Here is a 22,500-nt window from a genome sequence, read left to right as displayed (position 1 = left end):
GTCTTCCACCGGTGTCTTTGACTGTCTTCCACCGGTGTCTTTGACTGTCTTCCACCGGTGTCTTTGACTGTCTTCCACCGGTGTCTTTACCTGTCTTCCTCCCACATTTTGTCCACCTTTTCCCCGGCCTGTTTTTTCACCCTCACCTACCTTTCGTCCGTCTCTTCCCTGCTATCCTGCCTTCCACTCACCTGTATACTGCCATCCTCCTCCCCGCCTGCCTTCCTGCCACCTGCCTTCCTCCTGCCTACCTTCCACCAACATTATACAGTGCAAATAAGCAGAAAGCGGAGCCGTGTGTGAAATTGCTGTGCGAAAGTAACTATGTAGGGAGCGCTGTTCGTCTCTGCTTTCTTTTTTCGTTCTTTTTTCTTTCTTGGTTTTGAACTGGTGGGTCTTTTCCTCTGGTCTTTGTGGTCGAGGCCTTGTACTGTCAAGTGACCACTCGTAGGGGTTCTCAGACCCTCCTCACTACACTTTGAAACTACACACCGCCAGCCCACAGTGTACTCGGGAAGTACACATCACCAACCCACAGTGGTACTCGGGAAGTACACAACCAGCCACAGTGTACTCAGAAAGTACACACCGCCTGTCCAGTGTACATGCACAATTCAAAGGCTTGAGCAGAGAAGGAAAACAACATTGCACCAATATTAGCCAAATGAATTCTCCAAGGGTATAAATGGTGACTTTAGCTTATTCCCTTTTCTACATGACCTCACCTCACCCTGAACTCCTGACCTCACCTCACCCTGACCTCACCTCACCCTGACCTCACCCCTCCTGTAGTGCCCCCACCTGGCCTCACCTTCAGGGGTCGTGTAGAGAAGTGGTAGGTTGGGACCTGTCTGCATACCTAGGGAAAATTAACATTTTATTTAAAAGTAACTTTATTAACTAAATATACTCCATATATTTGGAAACACATTCGGATGTTAAACTCCCGTTAACACATTTGGTCGAAATCGCATTTCGAATGTGTTCCTTTAGGTGATTTCTGTTTCGTATATTTTCATGACTGAAAACAAGTATTGGGGGCGTATTTATAAAATAGTATTATACGCTATGGGGACAATTGGACGTATGGAGGCTTTTGGACCATACTATGTGTATGTATATTAATAATAATTCGTATTTTAAACTGCCTGAAAATGGCTTATAATTATCATTTAATTCCTAGACTAAACTAATTACTGTAGGCTTAGGTTAATGTGGCAAACTATACGTGTTAAATTCCTGTATATTTATGAATAAAAGTTAATCAATCATCCCCCCTGCCTCTATTGATCTCTCCTCTCGTGTTTCCTCGTCTCCCCCACTGTTCTCTTCTTCATTTCTAGTCTCTTTCCTGCTCTTCTCTTCTTCCCTTCTTCCCTCCTCTCCTCATCCCTGTCTCCCTGTCCCTCGCTTTCCCATGCCTCTTATTTTTCCTCCCATTTTTACCTCTTCCTGTCTCCCCTCCCATCATTCTTCTTCGTTTCTCATCTCTTCTTTTCTCTCCTTTTTCTTATCCTTCTCACCCTCGACACGATCCAGACTCCACCCTCGATTTTCGCTTTTCATGGGTGTTTTTAGTGAATCAAATTATCATAATACCATTGGCCGATGCATCAATTGTGGGTGATTTATAGCCCTACGAGGTGGTAGGTGGGTGTAACCCATGTAGGCGATGGGTGGTATCTTGTAGGCGGTGTAACTCATTAAGTTGTGTGACCTTTTGTTGGTGGGTATCACTGTAGTTGGGTATTGATATCTTGTCTGTTTGAATCTTGTTGGTGATCTGGAGGTATCGTGTAGGTAGTGTGGATTCTATTAGGTAGATAAAACAGCTGTATGTGATATCTTTCAGATGGATGAGATCTTGGCTTCTTCCCAGGCATGACCTGTAAACTTAAAGTTATTATTATTTACATCTTTATTGACCAAAAAATAATTACAATTTTGCCTAATCTGAGGAAATCAATTAAGTCTTATTAGAATGAGGATAATGCTGGTATTCACTGTCACACAGGACAGAGGGTCATACACAAGACAATAGGTCTTAAGAGGCATCTTGCCCAGGGTCTGGCCCCTGCAGGTGTCAGATGGTATCTTGAGGGTGTTGTCCTCCCTTGAAGGCAGTGTATACACAGCACGAAACACTATTCTAAGGGAGACTTCACCATTGCTGTGAAGTGTATAACCGGGACAATAGGACGGCAAAAATGGCCTTAGCTACTTTATTCTTCTCAGATGTATTGCATCATCTCAATAAACTCCCTCGAACTTGAACCTGGGGATTGTTTGTTCTTAAAGTTTTCATTGGACTCTATGCATGTTATCCCGACTGCTGTTGCATAGGCTTTGGGATTATTGGGTTTCTTAAGTTCACGTCGTCTGAAATTGTTATTTCTAGATCTTTGACTTGGTCAGTCCATACTATGAAAACATCCGACTAGGTCCAATGCTCATTTTTCGAGGCATTTGTTTTTCCATAGCTAATTGGAACGTTTCACAGTTGATCACGTTTTCTGTTGCTTATTGGAAGACTTAGTTGATATCATATTTTTAGTGCATCTGATGTGAGTCTTGGCGTTATATCTAATACTAAATTCATTTATATTGTTAATTTGGGGTGGTCATTTCCCTTCATTGTGTATTATCCTGCTGGTCTTTGGTCCGAGTCTTGGCGTTATATCTAATACTAAATTCATTTATATTGTTAATTTGGGGTGGTCATTTCCCTTCATTGTGTATTATCCTGCTGGTCTTTGGTCCCTCTTGTCTCACTTTCACCATTTTACTAGTACTGAATTGCAGTTGCCTCTCCCGAAAGTTTGATTCGAGGATTTAACAATGCCTGATTGACGCACATGAGTACAGATATTAGCTTACTTGGAGCGTCCTTGAAATGTTCGTGGGTGCTGTTCTACTCCTCAAACCTGGCTTGTGGGGCCAAGCTTGACTTGTGATCTAAAGGACATTGAATTAATTAAAAAAGAAACCACAACTGAAGCCTGTATATTATCTTCAGCGGAATCTTCTGTATGGAATCTTTAACAAAATAGAGATTCAACATTGCTAACCAGTGTGATGGATTATTACTTATAATACAGATATTGTTTACTGTGTGACAGTGAATACGAGCACCATCCTCACTGTCCTGTGTGACAGTGAATACGAGCACCATCCTCACTGTCCTGTGCGACAGTGAATACGAGCACCATCCTCACTGTCCTGTGCGACAGTGAATACGAGCAGCAGCCTCACTGTCCTGTGCGACAGTGAATACGAGCAGCAGCCTCACTGTAATAAGATCGAATTGAATTACTCCAATTAGGCAAAATTGCATATTAATTTTGTCAATATGGATGTTAATAATAATAATAATCCAAGGTTGTTAGCCTAGCAATTTCTCGTTTTTTTTTGGTGCCTGAATGAGGCCTCCCACACGTCCGTTATACGAGCTAATGCATGAATATAATAAGAGTTAATTAAACTGCAGATAGCCTTTTGGCTCATAAGATGGCAGCTCCTATTTATATCCACCCCTAAACTCACTCATATATGTCTAACCTACGCGTGAAACAATCACGTGATCTATAATCATACGGGGTACTTTTTTTCCCACAAATCACCAGTTTCCGGAAACCTGTTCCTAGATATTAGTAACTGACTAATCCGATACCACTTTTCTGTGCAGTGACAGTTCGCTGACAACGCGTTGACATATAGAGATAATTCACATACACAACACTGCCGGATGGAGATAATTCAGACAACATTGCCAGATAGATTCGCCGCCAACTTAGGGAATTGTAATAATTTCACCCTACCGGCGTGTCGAGGTCTGGTCGCTTGTCGACACGACCTGATCATGGTTAATGTTACAGCTGATGTATCATGGATTCAGCCAGGCTCTGTCGTGGTCAAAGTCACGGAAATACAATGGGCCACAGACTGGGGAAAGCAGTGAACCACAGACCCTGGACTACAGTGAGCCACAGACACTGGAATACAGTGGGCCACAGACACGGAAAATGTCAGGGGGGGTTGGCCAAGGTTGGTACTATTGTACCAAGAAAAAAGTTCTGGGTCGTAACGTGAAGATATCTAACCAGGCCTGATTTACTGTCTGATCGGCCAGGCTATTTGGGCTTCAGATTATGTAGTTCAGCGTTGCTCATCATACTATAGAACGAAGACGAATTTACTTCGACATGAACAAAGACAGATAACACTATTAATCCCGATATTTAGGCTCTTCCCTTACGGATAGATAACAAGTAAGCTTAATTTACGTGCACAAGAAAGGCGAAGAAGAAGGTTTGATGCGACTGAATTATACAAATGCGTAACAGGAGATAGTGAATATAAATTGAATAAGCTTAAACCCAGAGAAGTTCTGGGTAAATATTGATTTGGAAACAGTTGCTGATTTATGGAATAAATTACCAGGTGACGTAATAGATGTGGGATCGCTTGATTGTCTCAAGGGACGGTTAGACATACCTTATGAGTATGGTGGATGAAGCACATGAACCTCTATATATATATATATTATATTATGATTATTATTATCAATATTTTGTATTCCAATGTTCTATGAGTTGGCCGGGCCATATGGGCACTGTAGACAGTGATCAGGAGTGCCCCGAAGGAACGTGTTATGTAGCTTCTTGAAGACAGTTAATATTAAAGGTCTGTTGGTATGGTAGATTCCTGTGTGTCTGCACGGAAGGGCATTCATTATATCTTAGTATAGTGATTGAACTCAAATTTTCAGTGGGTTAGTATCGTTAATTTAAATATGGAATTCCTCTACACTCTACACTCTCTCTCTCTCTCTCTCTCTCTCTCTCTCTCTCTCTCTCTCTCTCTCTCTCTCTCTCTCTCTCTCTCATCTATATTATTTTTGTTTCTCCACCATCCCTAATCTCTCCATCACCCTCTTTCTCCGATGCAAGTATTTTTTTCTCTTGCGAGGGTGGTAGGGGAGGGGGCTAAAAGCGACAAAGAAAGTTGTCCAAACAAACTATTAAGCGTCGTCTAGTATGTATACACAAGAGGCGTAACCCCTACACGAATTCTTCCTACCTCCCCATTCCTTCCCTCTCCTCATTTTCCCCCTTTCCCCCTTTCTTTCTTCCTTCTTCCCTCCCCTTTTCACTTCTAATTTCACAAATGTAGCTCTCAATCTTTCAACTGTACCTGTCACTCTTTCCCTCCCTCCCAAGCTACTAATCCCCCCCCCCTCTTCCATACCTACCTACCTACCTACGTGTTGTCTAGCTATTGTTGATTCCGGGGATCAACGTCGCCGCGGCCCGGTCTCTGATCAGGCTTCCTGGTTGATGGTCTGTTCAGCCAAACTGATAGACGCGGCTGCTCGCAGCCTGACGTATGAATCACAACTTGGTTGATCAGGTATTCCTTGGAAATGTTTAACAAGTTATCTCTTGGATACCGTGAGAGGTCGGCCAGTTATGCCCCTTATATGTAGAGGGAGAGTGCTGAAAACTCTTGGGCCCCCTGATGTTGATAGACTTCTCTCTCAGCGTAGCTATTGCACCTATTTTTGCACATCCTGCCATGCCTCCTGGTTATTTGTGGAACCCTCTCTTTCTGGCTGCAGATCTGAGATCAGTCCCTCTAATAGTTACCAGGTGTAAATTATTATCTCGCCTGCGCTCTAGGTGGTCCCAATAATTTAGATGTTTAGATGTTTTATCGAGTGGATTCGGGCTTAAAAGACCTTTGCATGATCTCCAGGTCAGCACTTTCTTCCCAGAGAGCACTAGAGTCTTAAAAAGTATCATAGATATGATATCTCTTGTTATAAAGGTTATTCATTTTATAATTTTGCCCCGAGGGGCGAGTTCATTGGGCAGCACCACTCATCATGTGAGTGGACGCACCGCCATAGCAGCATGTACAACCCTCCATAATAGGAAGAAAAACCCGCTGGGTTGTTCATCCTGTCACTTGTACCCAGACACAGCTGGGACTTGCTTAACTGTCTCGAAGTGAACAGCTTATCAAACAAGAGGATTAACATTTGTCAATCCTTAAAAACTTACATCATTTTCCGGGTGTAAAATGGGGGAATCATTTGAGAACAGCATTTATATTTGACAGATAGTATTTTCCTTGAAGCTTCGCTGCTCGGCTGTTGTTTCCATCCCAAGTCATCATTGATCTTTGTATTCAAGACGAATTCTTACTATCGCTGATGCCCTCCCGCGGCCACCTCCTCTTCGTCCATAATGATTTATTGCACTTGTGACAGCTACTTTATTGTGTTTTTTAAGAGTAAGATCTTCAGACGTGATATTACACTCAAATCTTTTACATTGCTTTGTCTTCCAATAGCGTGATTTTTACTGTTTTATATGTGGTTTCCATTGTAATACGTTATTTTTCCCCATTGCGCTGGAGCTGGAATTTATCTTTACTAAACATAATGTTATTTTATGTGGGCATTGAAAGACATGATTAACATCAGATTAGACTACTGATCACATGCCTCTGCATGACTAACCATCCCATGAGATACGGATTATTTTAGCATGACATGAATACCGATGTATCTAAACATGATAAATAAAAAATCTTTGCCACACAGGTCAGTTTTCCCCGTAATCTGAGTTGTATCTCTTTCTGGACAGTGTAGGTCTTTCGGCAATCAAGGAATCTGAAATGTGGATTAGGATTGTATGTGCTTGGGTAGAAATAGTAAAGATATTTAGGTGTATTAAGTATGTGTATGATAATTTATTTTGTGGATATTTTGCAAGACACTCGTAACTGATATTACGAAACGTAATATATGAAAAAAATTAACTACTAGAATAAAGAGGAGTACGGGTTCTCAAAGTTTTCACCTCTTGGCCACAAAAGGATATATTGGGGCGGTCCCCCAACGGACCTAACTGCCTGGCTAACTGTCCAGCTGAGCTTCCTAGACTTTTCTGCCTCGAAACCTACCCCCCCACTTCAGTTACCCCCCCCCCCCCTTTATCACATCCATCTGTCCTCTTCACTTTCCTCTATCCTCAAACCCTCCCGACCCCACTCCTCTCTTTCCACCACCACCAGCACTGTTCCCTCTTCCACAATTCCCTGAAATCTGCGTGTAAATTTTCATTTTCATTTTCCTAGTTAAAAAAAAAATCCTCGCCATTTCTACCTTTCACAGAAACGAGTGTCGAGTTCTGGTCATGAAAATGCTTTGGCGTTAATTGAAATACTGTTTTTGATTCCAAATCCGATATCAAATACAAAGATTTGTGAGCCGTAATTTTTCATAGTAGGTTGCATTTGTAACGTTGTCTGAAATAACGTACAAAACGCGACCAATTAATTGAGAGCACGGGTTGTCGAACCCCCCATTTAGGAATTAACAAAAAATCCATCTTCAGGGTACAATAGGTAATTGTAAATACATAGATGATGCAATGCAAAAAGTTTTGTAACAAGCTATTAGGGAGCCGGTCGGCCGAGCGGACAGCACGCTGGACTTGTGATCCTGTACTCACCTAGTTGTACTCACCTAGTTGTGTTTGCGGGGGTTGAGCTCTGGCTCTTTGGTCCCGCCTCTCAACCGTCAATCAACAGGTGTACAGATTCATGAGCCTATCGGGCACTGTCATATCTACACTTGAAACTGTGTATGGAGTCAGCCTCCTCAGATCGAACCCAGGACCAGCCTGTGGTCCTGGGTTCGATCCCAGGCGCCGGCGAGAAACAATGGGCAGAGTTTCTTTCATCCTATGCCCCTGTTACCTAGCAGTAAATAGGTACCTGGGTGTTAGTCAGCTGTCACGGGCTGCTTCCTGGGGGTGGAGGCCTGGTCGAGGACCGGGCCGCGGGGACACTAAAGCCCCGAAATCATCTCCAGATAACCTCCAGATAAGCTGACATTATAATTATAAGGTTATGATAAAAACCTTTTGGGCCCTCTGTAATCCTTTTTGACGGTATCGCTCACAGAATGAGTATGGGGTGCACAATGAACAACCAATCCAGGATGGGTATGGGGTGCACAATAAACAACGGCTCCAGGATGGGTATGGGGTGCACAATAAACAACGGCTCCAAGATGGGTATGGGGTGCACAATAAACAACGGCTCCAGAATGGGTATGGGGTGCACAATAAACAACGGCTCCAGAATGGGTATGGGGTGCACAATAAACGGCTTCAGGATGGGTATGGGATGGACAATAAACAACGGCTCCGGGATGGGTATGGGGTGCACAATAAACTACCCAGCTGCAAAAAAAAAAAGGTACTTAAATTTGAGCAGATGAGGGGAAGTGGAACTTCCTGACTCTTCCATGCATATGTGCACATGTTATGTGAATCCCTAGAGAATTATCTCTACACTTTTGACAGTTCTGTACTTTTTTTTGCCATCTGAACTGTAAACAGAGGGAGGGAATTATTTAGGGAAAGCGACAAGCCATTACGACTGTATAGCACATGGAATGGGTCAGGATAAGGATTTCGGATGGGATTTGGGGAAGGAATGGTGTCCAACCCCAAGGATGGTCGGGGATTGAACGCCGACCTGCATAAAGCCAGACCGTCGCTCTACCATCCAGCCGAAGTGGTTGGGAACAGTAAACAGGGCATTTGTCAGACAATGGATAAAGTAAACATGGCCTTAACCTCTATGACAGTCTTCCCTCTTTCGTTTCCGCAATAACACGGTGAATTAATCTCGGAATTTCCTTGCTCTGTAATAGTACACTTTGTGTACGTTTGTAACACATCATTTGCTCAAATTAAATGAAGTTTTGTTAAAAAAAATTGAGAACGTGCGATGTCTGGTGTTTTTGGAGTGTTATTGTAGTATGTTGAGTGTTTGGATTCAAGTGTTTTTGTCTTGAGTGTTTGTGGCTGCTGGAGTATACACATGGTTGTACTCGCATAGTTGTTTGTCGTGTGAGGAGTGTGTGGTGGAGGGCAGTAAAGCTATCTGAGACGTGTACTGGTGCGAGGCGTGTCACACTGTGGGAGAGAAGGGTGGGGTGGAGTCTGTCAGGCTACCCCAGGAGGTGTCATTCTTCGGGGAGATGAATGGCGGTAACGTGACCTAGCTTGACCTGCGTTGACCCAGGCCAGGGGGAAGGGAGGAGATGGCTGTGGACGGGGAGCCAACTGTTAAATTTCCTTCTTTCTCTCCCTACTACTTCCCTATTCTCTTACCCCTCCCTATCCTCCGTGACATAATCCATATTTTGTCCCATGTTTCAACCGGATTTATCGTACACGTTCATATAATTGGCACCTTTAGTACATGCCTTAGCCGTCCTTTTCACGGATACTCTCCCTCAAAGATACCTTGAGGCGAGAGTTAACTATCGCCCCCTTCCCCCCCCCCAATCCTTCCCATATTTTACTTTACCTCCCATACATTCATTTCATATCTTTATTATGCACCCCCCATACGCATCCAGTGGGCGATGGTGGAAATGGCCACAGAGGCACATCATCGGTTCAGGACCTAAACCCTTATAGTTAGTTTAGCTAAGCAAGAGACAATCCTGTGAAGCTAGTTACACAATTATTAACATTCCATGTTACACGTTAACATTACACATGTACATATATATATATACATCCATGCACACAAATACATATCACTAATCTTCTCATATCACAAGTGATTCAACAAGAGGTTCACAAGTCTCTATACAAGGCACTTTCCATCTATTCCTCGCTTTCGCACTTAATCCTCACCACCATTTCAGTAATATCCAGCCCCCTTATTCTCACACTACGCTTCCCACTCAACTTACGCGGGTGTGGACAACGCTCGATAGGGAGAAAGGGGGGGGGGAAATAATGCGTCATTACCATGTCCACAGTGAGAGAGTTGACCTTCGGATTAATCACGAGGGTCTTCAGTTCTCGAATTCTGCCCCTGGACAACAGTCCAGGAACAGAAAGCGACGGTCTTGCTTCATGCAGGTTGGCGTTCAATCCCTGACTGTCCAACTGCTTGGGAAAATGGTGCCCAACCACTTGGACAGTCGGAGATTGAAAACCGACCACCATGAAGCGAGACCGTCGCTCTACCTTCCAGCCCAAGTGGTTGGGCTAAACGAGGTAAACTAAACAAGATCCTATTTAATAGCAAGATTAGTTTGTAATTAGTGTTGGCTGATGGGAAACTGTTATTCGAGGGATAGTGAACCCCGCGGGCTTAATTTTAAGGTAATTTATTTCAACGTTTGTTTGAACTCAAATTAAACAAAAATAAATCAATATTTGCAATGGAAAGCTTTATCATTTCATAAGAATTTCTTGTTTGAAAAATATATAGCTTCAGTAAAACACGGCCTATTAGGTAAATCTGGCTTTGCATAGTAGGCTAAGTAGTGCATTCTGGCTATTAGGTACAACTTATATATATATATATATATATATATATATATATATATATATATATATATATATATATATATATATATATATATATATATATATATATATATGCCATATATGAAATAAAAAACATTTGCTGAGGGCATCATCTCTGAAGACATGGCTGCGTTAATTACTATTATTCGTGCCCAGTATTATCCTGGTTCTTTCTATACACATTTCATACCAACGGGAGCTTTTGGGAATGACACTTATAAATTTATGACGAATATATACTTTTTCGCGAGATACTGGTTGTTTCGGGGTAACTTTCTTTGGTGTTAATACCTGGGTGAGAAGGGGGCGGAGTTCTGGGGAAGAGGGGAAAGGAGAGTTAGTGTAGTAAGGGTAATTTAGAGTGTAGGCTAGAGTGAGAGAGGTTCGGGCAACCCTCTCACTCTTACCCGAACATCAGATATTCTCCTTGGGCTTTCTCCTCTCCCTCCAACACTTTTTACATCCCTCCCAACACACATATGTGTGTGCATATAGGAGAGAACACTTTACATTGACCGTTTTCTTGACGTTTTAAAACCTTAGGAGGACGGGTTGGATGAGAGAAGATCCGCTGTGTGACAAAGAGGCATTGCTAAAGTAAAGATGAGTGTGGGGAGGACAAAAGAGAATGTGTCGATGGTTAGTGGGAAAGAATGGGCCAGTAAGGTGAGAGAGGCATGAGAAGATAAGATGGGAGAGGGTGTTGAAGTGTCAAGGTGCCGAGGGAGGGGAGTGCCAGGCTGAGATACGAGACTATCAGGCGGCACTCTGTGCCTGCCATTTATAACACCACCTGACCACTTCCTATGCTCCCATGGTTTTTCTTGAGAGGAGGATATATATATATATATATATATATATATATATATATATATATATATATATATATATATATATATATATATATATATATATATATATATAATATATAATGTGTGTGTGTAAATCACGAAAATTAACACGTGATGAAAAATGTGACAGTGTCAGACCACGAAGGAAGAAATGAAACAGTAATTATCTTAAGTACTTTCGTATTTAATAATACATCTTCAGACGGAATGATTTGCAAGTTTGTAAATTTTGACATATATATAAGCAGGAAAGAGAGGTGAAGTGAGGTACAATGACAAATATATGAATGAGGTTTGGTGGATATAAATAGGAGCTGCATCATATGGGCCAATAGGCCCATACGTGGATTATAATAGCATAAGATAGTGGATATTAACAAGTATTAGTGAGACAAATGTATATCAATGATCCTACTCAAATCGCCCTTTAACTGATCAATCAAAAGGGGATCTAAATTATACAAACTACCACTACTGCTCATATTACATGATTTTGTAATATGTATTAGAACAGATTCAATTATGTTCCTATTGAAAGTGCATTTACAATTCGTTATTATTAATATATATATATATATATATATATATATATATATATATATATATATATATATATATATATATATATAAAATTAATGTGTAAAGGTGTTCATAACGTACTGGTTTAATGCATGCAGTATATACAAGCCCCCATGTGAATTCGATTTACATTACAAACAAGACAAAGTCCAATTCCCACCAAGTATTCCATCTATTATAATTTTATTACCATGAAGAGCCATACATATGTAAAGATCATCCAATATGGTCAACATGCGTCTATAGACACTATTACTGCCAGGCTTAGACTTGGCTACAAGTACCTCTGGGAGTTTGCACCACCTGCTGACTTAGACTTGACTAAATGTGTCTATATATGACTAAATGTAAACTGTGAGTAGAATCATTCACATACTTTGTCATTATGGAAGTGAACTCGCGGACTTCAGAGGTAAGTTTTTACAAATGTTCAAGAAATGTGTAGGTATCTCATTCGAAATGATATACTACCAGAAATCTTAGTCAAATATCCTAGGTTTGCTTTCTGTAAGTAGTTCTTGTTCATTGTTCCGTAGTGTTACCCAGTGGATGGGTGTAGTGAGCCAAGTATCTGTGTAACTCGCTCACCACAGGTGTAAATTGCTGTGTATTGAGACTGTTTTGGCCCACTTCATGAACCAACTGTGCTCTGAGAAGGACATTCATATAGATATTTTAATTGTGTAACTAACTTTACAAGATTGTTACTTGCTTAGCTGAGTGAACTGTTGGGGTTCAGTTCCTGAGCCCATTATGTGTCTCAGTAAGAGGTTTCCACTACTGACCACGAGATAGGTATGGGGTTCACTGCCGCCCACGGGATGAGTATGAGGTCCACTACCCCCCATGGGATGAGTATGAGGTCCACTACCGACCACGGGATGAGTAAGGGGGATCTACTACCCCCACGGGATGAGTATGGGGTCCACTACCGACCACGGGATGAACATGAGGTGCATAATACTGTAAATTGTCTAAACACATTCATCAAAATATCAGAATAACTTAAAAAAAATTGTCGAGCCATAGCGTTGTGAAGTGACTGACTTAAGCGTCTGGGGTTTACGAGCCTGTGTAAGCGAAGTGATCACTGCATGAATTCCCTCAAGTAGAAAATATTTTGCCTGCAGCTGTGTCGCTGCAGGCAGGCTTGCTGGGAGGGTACCTGCTTGATACCTGCTTGATGGGGTTCTGGGAGTTCTTCTACTCCCCTACTACTTGGGGAGGACGAAGACAGCCTTAGGCGCCCACTAACAAGGGCGAAGTGCTAGTGAGCCGTAGATGTGTGTGTGTGTGTGTGTGTGTGTGTGTGTGTGTGTGTGTGTGTGTGTGTGTGTATATATATATAATGTGTGTGTACTTGCTGTGATAGAAGCTGGTGGTGTCCTCACCAACATTATCGACACATAAAACATCGCTGTTTGAATTTCAGTCAGCACTGTTAGCAGTGTCTGGGTCAGGCAAATAGTGACTCACCATCCATCGCGTCGAATGCCAACCACCATAGCCATCACCACTACCATCGCTACCACCATCATAGCTGCCATCACCACTGCCGATATTACTGCAACTTCGGCAGGCAGCAGCAAAGTAAACGAAAATACCCCACTGTTCCATACTCATGCATCTCCTTAATTACAGCACGAAGCAACTAAGGGCCTGGTGATTTATGTGGTAAGAGCGTGTATGAAGAACTAACGCGGGCGTCCTTACAGCAAAAACCTTCGGGCAATATCAACTGGATTATGGACTTTACTGCGTGTGCTTTGTGAGCGTGTCTGGAAGCCCTGTGCTGAAATATACAACAGCGAGGAACGCTTTATGACCCAGCGAAGCAGCGCTGGAAGGCTTCGCGTTGTTCCAGTCTTCCTGTGTTTCCTCTGAGGGGAGTTGGGCTGAGGTTATCCTGGGAATCATAATGCGCGCTCTTGTTCAGGCTGGTCCAGGATAAACGAGACAATGTGAGGAATTATCGCCATTGTGTTTGTCTTAGAGTATAGTGCGTGACGGAAGGTTTGATAAAGACTGCGTGTGGCCAGAAGGAAAGGCCAGGTGTGTGTGGCGGTGTTGTGGTGCCATGTGTGTGGCGGCGGTGAGTGCGCCCCTGGTGTCATGCGGGTGGGCCAGCTGATCGCACGAGCGCCATGAGGAGCATTCTACGAGCATGGGCGTGGATTTGGGCGGCGTGCGCCTATTTCCACACGTTCCTCCCCTGCCACGCCCTCGCCGAACCCAAGGCTGCCGTATTTGGAGGAGTCCCTATCATCGACGAGAAAGGTAAGTGAATTGATGATACTTAAACGTATTTTGATGTTGTTTATTATTGTTGTGGTGAAGAGCAGTGTGGCGTCCCCGTGACACTGATGGCTATCATCAGGCCAGCCGACAGATTTATTGGTCGTTCAGGAGACACTTATGTACATGTGACGTGCACAAGTGTATGCCGAGGACAGGCTGTGGTAGGAGGCGCCGAGGACTTGCACACCCATGTGTGTGTGTGCTTGTCCTGAAGTCATCTCTGCTCCTGGTGGGCGGAGTACCGTATCAGGTCCTCGCGCTTCACTTTCTTCCGAGGTGCGGAGGGAGGAGGGAGGTAACCCCAGTAGTCGATCTCTCTGGAGGGACAGTGAGTCTATCCTCATGTTCTAGAAGGAAATAAATAAAGAGTAATAACTAATAAAACGTTGTCAAACATAAGTCTGAGCTATAAAAATACAGCTGGGTGGAGTGGCAGAGGGAAGGTCCAGCATCTCGGCATCTAGAGAGAGAGAGGAGAGGAGTACTCAGCCTCCGGGGTGACTCAGTGGCCCTGGGTCACTCTCAGTCGTCAATAACAATCAATATCTGTGCTGACCGGAACTTCCTACCCCCCTCCTCGGCTGGGGATAATGAGGGATTTTCCATACTGTAATACCAAGACCAATTGTGTGAAATAATTAGTGGGTGAGGGGCGCCTCAGTGGTGTTGGGGTGGGTTAGGTGGCCCTCCCTGGGTGTGGGCTGACCTATCCCTCCCGGAGTGTGGGCGTGCATAAATGACCTCAGATACTAACCTCTTGGTGGGTTGTACAATATGTGTAGGCAACCTGGTTGATGGCGTTCTGGGAGTTCTACTCCCCAAGCCCAGGAGTAGAAGAACTCCCAGAACCTCATCAACCAGAGCAGTATTTTTCATTCATTATCTTTGCTGCCCTGCTAGACCCACACCGTCGACAATATATATATTTTGTTAAGATTGAAAATGTTTTTATTGGCAGAAATATGCCAAATTTTATTGGCTCGGAAAAAAATGCATTCATTTATGAAAAACCTATATAAAGCCCATACACATAGGGTGTCGGGCTGGACACAGTATAATGTATAAGGCTTATATTATTTTGATTGATACTTTTGTAATTATAAACCAATTGCAGTAACATATTCCAATATTTTATTTTAAATTCTAATTCTACAAATTACTAATAAAACTATGAACTGTGCTAAAGCACAAGCAATTAAAAGTTTAACAGTAGGCCAACTGTGAAACGATGTTGCCACTTAAGTACATGTTAACAGTTATTTTATTTTCTTGCTTGTTGATGAATAATTTTGTTTTGAAATTTTGATTGTTGGTGCTTAATTTTGGAAAATTTAGTAGTGTGAACTTTAGCATCAATTAACAACATGGTAGTAGTGCTACATAGCCTTCCCAGCTCGGTGCCGTCTTTGATAATTACTTACTAACAACATAGTAAATTATTCATCATTATTAGCATGAAGTTAAAAGATAAAAGTAATTAAAGTTTTGTTGAAAGTTTATTTATGGATATTTCTTGCAGTTTAATCTTTGGTTATGAGTTTAAACCTTCGAAACCTTATTTGGGGAATATGAGCTAAGTAGTAGGTTCGTAGGGCTGTAGTGGGCTGGTAGCGCTGTAGTGGACTGGTAGCGCTGTAGTGGACTGGTAGGGCTGTAGTGGACTGGTAGGGCTGTAGTGGACTGGTAGGGCTGTAGTGGGCTGGTAGCGCTGTAGTGGACTGGTAGCGCTGTAGTGGACTGGTAGGGCTGTAGTGGACTGGTAGCGCTGTAGTGGACTGGTAGGGCTGTAGTGGGCTGGTAGCGCTGTAGTGGACTGGTAGCGCTGTAGTGGACTGGTAGGGCTGTAGTGGACTGGTAGCGCTGTAGTGGACTGGTAGGGCTGTAGTGGACTGGTAGCGCTGTAGTGGACTGGTAGGGCTGTAGTGGGCTGGTAGCGCTGTAGTGGACTGGTAGGGCTGTAGTGGACTGGTAGCGCTGTAGTGGACTGGTAGGGCTGTAGTGGACTGGTAGGGCTGTAGTGGACTGGTAGGGCAACAGAGGCTCTGTGGTGACATGTGACACAAGATAGGCAACTAGATGTAAAATGTCAGTGCTGTAATGGGTAGACATATATAGACCTAATGTGACACAGTGTAGCAGACAAATGGGTAGACATATATAGATTTAATGTGGCATAGTGTGGCAGGGTAATAGGGAAACATATAATGTGTTACGATCCATGCAAGCAAGCAGTCACCAACGGAACGTGCATCGCAGGGAGACCGAATCCACGATGAGGACAAGACTCAAGCCGTTGCCGGCCACCAGGTAAGTACTGTACTGACGAGAGTACAAAGAGTACCACGTCACGGTGGTCGTCGTGAAGGGTTACGCCTCTTACCGCGGTCCGCAGGTTTTTTCCCATCTTATTGGCACCATTTTTTGGCGATATGATGAGGATGAGCTGAAGCAATTTTGCAGCCGGGGAGCTCGAGAAGAATTCATAGTCGCGGGGGACTGGAATATTACAGGAGCTGCTGGTGGCTTACTCCTATCAATACCTTCCTTCCCCCTGGCTTGGCTTGTTCCTGTCCCCTCTCTCTCTCTCATTCTAACTTCATTTTTCCCCCTCCTTCATCCCACTACCTTTCTTCTCCTACCTCCTCCAACTCACTTCTTCCTTTTCCCTCACTTCCTTCATCCCCCCTACCTCTTCCTCCTTCCCCCTACCTGCCTCCTCCCTCTCTGCCTAAGTTGCTCCACCACCTACGTCCACCTTTCGCATTTTCTTACACATTTTCAAGGAGGCATATTTTTCCTGTGAGAATAGCGATTATTTTCCCCCCTCCCTGCCATTAAAGTGTCCCTTCAATAGGGCCATTCGCAGGGCTGGCAACACTGGTCGTGTGTCAATACCCGCCTTACCCACACACAGCCACAAGCACGGCCCAGCTGCCCAAGCACGCCCCAGCTGCCCAAGCACGCCCCAGCTGCCCAAGCACGCCCCAGCTGCCCAAGCACGCCCCAGCTGCCCAAGCACGCCCCACTGCCCAAGCACGCCCCAGCTGCCCAAGCACGCCCCAGCTGCCCAAGCACGCCCCAGCTGCCCAAGCACGCCCCAGCTGCCCAAGCACGCCCCAGCTGCCCAAGCACGCCCCACTGCCCAAGCACGCCCCAGCTGCCCAAGCACGCCCCAGCTGCCCAAGCACGCCCCACTGCCCAAGCACGCCCCAGCTGCCCAAGCACGCCCCAGCTGCCCAAGCACGCCCCAGCTGCCCAAGCACGCCCCACTGCCCAAGCACGCCCAGCCTCACCAATATGATCCAAAACCACTTCCGGGATTGCTTCTCTATCCCTGGTGGGTTAGATGTAATTGTTTATGAACCATATTAAACTGGGTCGATTGTTACTCGTTTCGTTTCGGCCGCAGGTGAAGGGCGTGGTGTTGGCTGATGAGAGAGAGTAGTCTAACATCAGTCCACTGAGAGCCACTCATTGCGAACTACTGGTTCTACTCTCTATACCTTTTGTGTCTTTCTTAATCTTGTATTGCTATACAGACGAGTTTCGGTATCCCGTTCGTTACTTCATTTCGTTACTTCCTTCATTGCGTTACTGGTTTCATTTCGTTGCCGCTCTCGCTTCGTTGCGGTCAACATGTTTCCGTCTGCCTTTTACAACAGACTTCCTCTTGCCGGTGCCCCGCTTACATCAATACCTTCGTTAAAACTGTTATCAGCTCCGTTATTCGGTACCCCTCGTTATCCCTTATTTTGTTGTTAATTGCCCCATTTCTCTCCCGCCTTCGCTGTACCTACCCAAAGGGGCATTATTATTATCGATAACATCAATCCATTAGGTTAATATAAGGACAAGGCGTTGGGGGAGGGGTCGACAAGGAGAGCGAGGAGCAAAGGGGGAGAAGAAAGAAAATTGCAGAGAGAAGGACGATAAGGTAAGGAAAATAAGGCAAGGAAGATAAGGAAGAGCTTACGAAGGAGTTTTAGAAAGAGAATAAGCATGCGCATGGAGGAAGAGAGAAAAATTGAGGAAGCTGTGGAGAAGTAGCGTAGGACAATGATGACAGAGGAAGCCAGTACTGTGCCTAGACCCAAACTGGCTTCTGGGAACACCTGCCATTGTTTGTATAGCTGGCTTTGTGAAGGTGTTAGAGGAGCTTTGGGGGAGGGAGGGAGGGGGAAGATAAGGGGATTGAAAAGACGAAGGGAGGGGGGAAGAGGGGGGACTCTGGGAATGCCCTGGGGTAATACTCTTGGCAGTGATACAAAGCCGTTTCATAACGCTGATATTTTTGGTCCTCCTACCATGCTTAGCCCTCTTAACCTTCTACCATTCTTAGCCCTCCTACCATTCTTAGCCTTCTTAACCTCCTACCATGCTTAGCCCTCTTAACCTTCTACCATTCTTAGCCCTCTTAACCTCCTACCATTCTTAGCCATCTTAACCTCCTACCATGCTTAGCCCTCTTAACCTCCTACCATTCTTAGCCCTCTTAACCTCCTACCATTCTTAGCCATCTTAACCTCCTACCATGCTTAGCCCTCTTAGCCTCCTACCATTTTTGCCCTCTTAGCCTCCTATCATGCTTAGCCCTCTTAACCTCCTACCATACTTAGCCCTCTTAACCTCCTACCCGAGGCCCGAGACTGTTCAACACGCTCCCACTACACATAAGGGGCATAACTGGCAAACCCCTCACAGTGTTCAAGAGAGAACTGGATAAGCACCTCCAAAGGATACCTGATCAACCAGGCTGTGACTCATACGTCAGGCTGCGAGCAGCCGCGTCTAACAGCCTGGTTGATCAGTCCAGCAACCAGGAGGCCTGGTCGACGACCGGGCCGCGGGGACACTAAGCCCCGGAAGCACTTCAAGGTAGCCTCAAGGTAACCATTCTTAGCCCTCTTAACCTTCTACCATGCTTTGCCCTCTTAACCTTCTATCATTCTTAGCCCTCTTAGCCTCCTACCATGCTTAGCCCTCTTAACCTCCTACCATGCTTAGCCCTCTTAACCTCCTACCATGCTTAGCCCTCTTTTAGCCTATTACCATGCTTAGCCCTCATTTAGCCTCCTACCATTTTTAGCCCTCTTAGCCTCCTACCATTCTTAGCCCTCTTAGCCTCCTACCATTCTTAGCCTTCTTAACCTCCTACCATGCTTAGCCCTCTTAACCTCCTACCATGCTTAGCCTTCTTAACCTTTTACCATGCTTAGCCCTCTTAACCTCTTACCATGCTTAGCCTTCTTAGCCTCCTACCATGCTTAGCCCTCTTTTAGCTTATTACCATGCTTAGCCCTCTTTTAACCTCCTACCATGCTTAACCCCTCTTAGCCTCTTACCATTCTTAGCCCTCTTAGCACTCTCTCTGCCCCATCCCAGCGTATTCTTGGTGACAATGGATAAGTTGATCTGCTGTAGTTTACTCCTCGACTGTTCTTAAATGACTCGACTATATTCTTATTGTTCGTATATGTAAGAACAGAGAAATGAAGTTTCCATAATAAGAAGGGAAAAATTTGACAATGTTTGTTGTTGAAAGAATGGGAAATAATTGATCTGGTTTTATTAGTTTATGAAATAAAACGGTTCGATAATTATATCATGCTTTGGCCACCTTGTTAAAGCGTGTATATGCTTAATATTGACCTGCTAAGGAATTACAAAAAATATATTTATTTATTTATTTATTTATTTATTTATTTATTTATGCATATACAAGAATGTACATAAGGAATGTGAGGATACAATTATGGTAATTACAGTCTTGTAAAGCCACTAGCACGCGCAGCGTTTCGGGCATTAAAGCCCATCTCCCATATATATTTTATATATATACAGGAGATATAGGCAAAAGTAAGGACTTAAGGACAAGTCTGAAAAATGAAGCTGTGAGGGACTGAGAAGCAGTCAGGTAATCAGCAACTCCATCAATCAATCGGCCAGCCAGCCAATCAGTCCAGAAGGCCAGTTGCTCGCTGGATATAAACTTCGCTCTAGTTCTTCGTCATTCATCACTGCTATTCATTAGAGGTCAGGTCAGACCTGAGTGACCTGACTCCCTATCCTCTGATCATCCCTGTATGACCTAAATGACAAAAGAATCCCCAACTCTACTTCACTTAACCACTACTTCTTCACTTAATTATCTGAATGACTTGACCCTCTCTCCTATGCTTCTGCTCATGGCGGAAGGACCCTCTACTCTGGTAACTAAAGAGTCCGGTATCCCTTACCTTTCTGACCTGGGCGAAATGACTTCTTTCTTTAATTTGAAGGTCCGGAAAACCTCCACGCTTCTCATCTGACCAACTTTTTCCCTGCTGACCTGAATGCTCTGGAAAAGCATTCAGGTCAGCAGGTCATACACGCCACCCATTTCCCAGTGTTCCACAGCCTTTACCCAGCACCTACGCCTGCGTCCACGCCCCTTGGGGTTCCCCTAACCCGGCACCCCAACCCCCAACCCAGAACCCAATTCCATCCCGTTTCCCCCCTGCGACCCGTCGCCGCCCTACCGTCCAGTGCTCCCCGCTGGCTTGACTGACCTGTTATAGATCGTCTAGGATTACCCCTCGATCTTCGGATCCAGAATAGCTCTTCATTCATTGGCTACGTTGACGCTGGGTTCCCCGAGGTGCTTTTCTGATTACTTTCTGCTCTCGGTCCTGCATCTTTGGCTGTTCTTATCTCCCACGTATCGTTACTGCTCGCCTTGTTTCTAGATTCCGCTATTGCTGTTCTCATAACCATTAAAGTTCTCTCCGTTCTCATTTTCTAGCGAAAACACGTATCTGTGTGCACTTGGCTGTGAGTTGTAGATGGATTCACAGATACACTGGGATGAAAGAGATGAGGTGGAGCAGATGATGTTGGCTTGATACCCGAGCCACCGAGTATCATGACGGAAGACTGTGGCATTAGTGATCGTGTGGCTGGGTGAGTGGTCGTGAGGGCTGGGTGAGTGGTCGTGAGGGCTGGGTGAGTGGTCCTGAAGGCTGGGTGAGTGGTCGTGAGGGCTGGGTGAGTGGTCCTGAGGGCTGTTTGAGTGAGTGGTCGTGTGGACTGTTTGAGTGTACATTTTGTACACTTTTTGTACACTCACATTTTGTACCTTATAGTTACCCAGAGTACAAATTACAAAGTACTGTGAAAAGTAGCGACTCGCAAACAACCTACAACCTGTTTATTTGTAGCGCAGTGGGCGGCAGAGTGGGGGAACAACCGATTGGTTCCGGGTTAGACTCCCGAGACAGGACGGTTATCTTGAGGTTATCTTCAGATGATTTCGGGGCTTTTAGTGTCCCTGCGGCCCGGTCCTCGACCAGGCCTCAACCCCCAGGAAGCAGTCCGTGACAGCTGACTAACACCCAGGTACCTATTTTACTGCTAGGTAACAGGGGCATAGGGTGAAAGAAACTCTGCCCATTGTTTCTCGCCGGCGCCTGGGATCGAACCCAGGACCACAGGATCACAAGTCCAGCGTTCTGTCTGCTCGGCCGACCGTCTTCCCAGGACAGGGAAGTTTAAGGAGGTTTCCCTTCACATGTTGCTACGTTTCACTTAGCGGCATAAATAGGTACCTGGGAGTCATATTACTGTTGTGGGTTTCCTGTAGAAGGTTGGTAGATGACCTAGGGACCCTAGGCCTATGGACCTCAGGCCTAGGGACCTCTATACGCCTAACGCGCTTCCTGTCCCTGACAAGGGGAAACCAATTTCAGGATCGTCTCCCCCTCGGCCGAGTCCTTGATTCAGATTCAGATTCACGAAGCAGTTACGCAAGTACTTACGAACGTGTACATCTTTCCTCAATCTTTGACGGCTTTGGTTACATTTATTAAACAGTTTACAAGCATGACAACCTCCCAGTCAACTGTTGTTATTGTTATAAACAGCCTCCTGGTGCTCCGGCGCTCATTAACTGTTTAATAATTGTAAACAAAGCCGCCAAAGATTGAGAAAAGATGTACAAGTTCGTAAGTACTTTAGTAACTGCTTCGTGAATCTGGCCCCAGGTCTCTTGGCCGACGGTCCGATTACCCAGGCTTAACGATTCGCCGATCGACTCGACGTATTTATAGCAGGTAATAAACATGTTAATCATTGGTGATTGGGAGGGGGTGATTCTTGTAGGTGTCTTGTAAGCTTTAAGGGGGCGATTAGTACTCGTAGCACCAATATACCGGATCGAATTCGATGATTGGTTTTAACTAATATATGAGAAGGGATTAGTTAATCCCCCCAGCGTGTGTTTTGAACTTTTTTTCTGCACGTGTTGGCTAGTGTGTGCGATTCCTTCCAGGGAGCGAATATCTTATTGTGTGAGATGACGAGAAGCATATTCTCACTTCTAATGT

General features: G+C 44.6%; 1 protein-coding gene across 2 annotated transcripts in view; it reads left to right on the top strand.

The window, feature by feature from the left end:
* Window positions 1-22,500, top strand: part of LOC123761304 (inactive tyrosine-protein kinase transmembrane receptor ROR1) — a 521,433-nt gene that overhangs the window by 13,791 nt on the left and 485,142 nt on the right. For both annotated transcript variants that reach the window (XM_045747238.2, XM_045747239.2), the window contains exon 2: window positions 13,484-14,119. In XM_045747238.2, coding sequence (XP_045603194.1) covers window positions 13,987-14,119 — 133 coding nt within the window. In that variant the 5' untranslated portion in view covers window positions 13,484-13,986. The remainder of the gene's footprint in view (window positions 1-13,483; window positions 14,120-22,500) is intronic.

The sequence above is a fragment of the Procambarus clarkii genome, chromosome 7 (genome assembly GCF_040958095.1).
Source record: "Procambarus clarkii isolate CNS0578487 chromosome 7, FALCON_Pclarkii_2.0, whole genome shotgun sequence".
NCBI lineage: Eukaryota > Metazoa > Arthropoda > Malacostraca > Decapoda > Cambaridae > Procambarus > Procambarus clarkii.
This window is presented reverse-complemented; position numbering and strand designations above follow the sequence as displayed.